Source organism: Manacus vitellinus, unplaced genomic scaffold, assembly GCF_001715985.3.
Source record: "Manacus vitellinus isolate BGI_N305 unplaced genomic scaffold, ASM171598v3 scaffold_10_pilon, whole genome shotgun sequence".
Lineage (NCBI taxonomy): Eukaryota > Metazoa > Chordata > Aves > Passeriformes > Pipridae > Manacus > Manacus vitellinus.
In genome coordinates, this window is record NW_021938838.1 from 16,224,795 (window position 1) to 16,228,056 (window position 3,262).

A 3,262-nucleotide genomic window follows, 5' to 3' on the forward strand; every position below is an offset into this window, starting at 1 on the left:
TCTGAGTGTGCTCCTCAGAGCTGATGGCACTACACAGATTATATTTTCTTTTTACCCTTTGAAATAAAATGTAATTAAAAAGCATATCTATAAAATTGTAATGAATAATCTTTTCCTTGTTTCACTCCTGTCTTTTACAATCTAAGATCTCCTCCCACATCATCATTCCATTTCCAGATTCCATTTCCAGATTCTACTGTACTTTGATATCATTTGATATCATTGCATACAAATCTTTGCAGATCCATGACCCAGCCTGGGCAGTGTTTCTTCAGACTGTATTTATTCATTCAGTGCCCACTGCTGAGGCACCTGTTCAGAGTGTTGCATTGCAAACAATCCTCGTTAGCATTGGTATGTTTGTTATAGAAAAACTGAAATTAAAGGGGAAATTTTCTATGGCTTCAGTAAGCTTTGGAATAAGCACAATATCATTGTGTAATAACTAATTAGATGCTTAAAATTCACTGTTAATTATTGAAGATTATATATTTGGGTTCTACTGCTGATGTAAATTTTTATTCATTTCTCTCATATCAAATACTGAATTTAGTTTTTTTTTTCTTTAAATATTAATTTTTTAAAAATGTCTTAGTTTCTGCAAGGTGGAAAAATCTTGCAGTGCTTATTTTGAAGGCACTGCAATGTATGCCAATTTTTTTTAAAGGCCAAGAGCAAATTTTATGTGGCTAAATTGTACTAAAATTTTAATTTAGGCCAGAGATGACTAAGCAAGGATTTCATCAAGCAAGGATTTTGTCAAGCAAGGATTTTGTCAAGCAGGGATTTTCAGTGTATCTTCCAATCAGAAGCACTAAACATGGAGTTTGCAGAGTGTTGTCACAACTGTAGGTATTTTGTTTCATTTGCAATTGCTTGAGGAAGGAGATGTTTTCTTCATTACCTTATTCATGCATTGCCATTCTTCTGTTATGGCTGTAATATGGTGTCATTCCAAGGATGATTATAAGGTCAATGTGAGCATTACTGAGAGAGACACACCATTTATAGTGATTAAAACCTTGTGGAAGAAATCAGAAGCATTTCTGGAGCCCTCTAGTGTCTGAGATGGAGTCTCAAAGGGCTCAGGAAGGATCCTGCTTATTGACATTGATACCCTTGAGATTTTTACAGATCTTCTACAGTACTTTTCCTGTCACTCTACTGATCTACTAATGTACATATAGTGCATTATTCCTTGCAAGCCGATAGTTAGCACCTTTCACAGCTGACATTCTTAAAAAATACAAAATATTAGTTTTAAAAAAATGGGGGGAAAAAAGACTTTTTAAAGCATCTCTTTTCTGTTTACCATTTTTCATCAATATAAATGATATGCAGAATTCCGTGGATATTATCAAATGTGTTTAAAACTTTCAGGAATCCACCATTTCTGCATCACATTTAAAGGTCCTGAATGTCATAAAGCAACTCTACTGATACTGAAAAGTCTGTGTCTGTCCTTCCATGCTTTCACATTGAGCTGCCCGGTTTGCAGAGGAAATTATACATACCTCCAAGCTGAAAAAGAAACTAGCCAAAAATCATACACAACCTAAAGCACTGTGCTGCATGACTCCAGATTCCTTTAAGGAACTAAACTCTTCCTTTTCGCTTCCCGAACCTCACACTGTAATGGACAATAACTAGGACAACACCTTCTCAAGACATGAAAACTCATCAGCTGCCAGCTCACTGCTAATAAACTCATCCAAAACACCTTATAAAGTCATAACCTCTAAGTGTGTGAGCAAACAATGTGCAATCAAACTCGCAACACAAATATCTATAAAGCGAGATGAAGTATTAGGATTACTGCGGCTTCCTCTGAGCAAAGCCAAGCATATGGTGGTAAAATGGAGCATGAATTTACAGCAACAGAGATGCACGATATAGATTAAAGCTTCATCTGTGAGAATATACTGCACGGAAAAAAAAACAAAACAAAACAAAACAAAAAAACCCTTTTTTTGTTTTCTGGTTTAAGGCACGATGAGCACCAAATGCTGTTGCGTGGACCGAGGGCTCCCTCTGCTGCCAGCGGGGAAGGGAAAATGAACCAAAACCAAACCCTGCCTCCAAAGCCACTAAAAACGTGCTCCCGAAGTAGATTTTCAATTTATCAAGGACTAAACAGGCTATGCGAATGGATGAAAAGTTTTCAGGTAGGATGGACAGGCTCCTCTGATCCAATTAGAGCATGCAACGTGGAAAGAGCCAAAGAAAATTAGTTTTATCCAGCAATTCTGTCAAGCACTTGACACATTTTGTTGCATTTTAAAACTAGACCAGAAATATTTGGTAATTTATCCTTACAGAAACCTCTGTTTTTAGGAAGTTGTGGATTATTCATCCTGGTAGAACAGATTTTTGTGTTCAAGTTGTTGCTTTGGTTAAATTAAATCTCAAAGCACAAGTGAAAGACCTACAGCCTCTAATGAGAATATGTGAGTGACCAGCACTGAAAGCTGAAATTTGAGATGTCAAAGTTACTTATTTAACATGACTGCAGCTATTAAATGACTGTGACAACAATAGCTGCTTTGAGTTGCTATTAAGGTGACTTTGTACACAGCTTGATCAAGGCCAGTACCTTTGTCAGTTTTGTTTGGGTTTTGTGGGTTTGTTTTTTGTTGTTTTTACGGGTTTTTTGTTTGTTGGTTGGTTGGTTTTTTGTTTGTTTGTTTTGGTTTTTGTTGGGGGTGGGTTTTTTTGGTGGGGTTTTGTTTGGTTTTGTGGGTTTGTTCGGTTTTGTTTTCTTTTGGGTTTTTTTTGCTTGGGTTTTTTGTTTTTATTTGATTCCAGGGACAGGGCCATGGCTGAGGGGCAGGATGTCTTTCAGTCCCTGTTGCTGACTGGGATGCAGTGGGTACAGCACAGTGAGGTGCTTTTGGGGAGTCACTGCCAAGCAGAGCGTGGGGAAGGACGAATCCATATTGCCCCTGTGGGATGCTTGGCCAAATCCTGCCCCTCTGCCTGGATTTTAGAGGCAATCAGAGGGCCTGTGGCAGACCCAGAGCCCAGAGCCACGAGTCCAAGGACAGCAGTGACGGTGTGGAGTCACTGGTACCAATGGACACAGCAAACCCTTGGTGTTCTGGGAGCCTGGGAGCAGCTCCCTGGGATCACACACACAATGGACACACCCTGTGTGCTCACACACGGGGCACTCACGGGGCTGACCCCATCCCATTCCAGGACTCCTACACTCTGTGTGCTCACACACAGGGCACTCACGGGGCTGACCCCATCCCATTCCAGG

The 3,262-nt window shown here is 39.5% G+C and overlaps 1 protein-coding gene across 1 annotated transcript in view; it reads left to right on the plus strand.

The window, feature by feature from the left end:
• Positions 1-2,815: 2,815 nt before the first annotated feature.
• Positions 2,816-3,262, plus strand: part of PDCD5 (programmed cell death 5) — a 6,039-nt gene continuing 5,592 nt past the window's right edge. The window contains exon 1 of the mRNA XM_029965561.1: positions 2,816-3,052. Coding sequence (XP_029821421.1) covers positions 2,816-3,052 — 237 coding nt within the window. The remainder of the gene's footprint in view (positions 3,053-3,262) is intronic.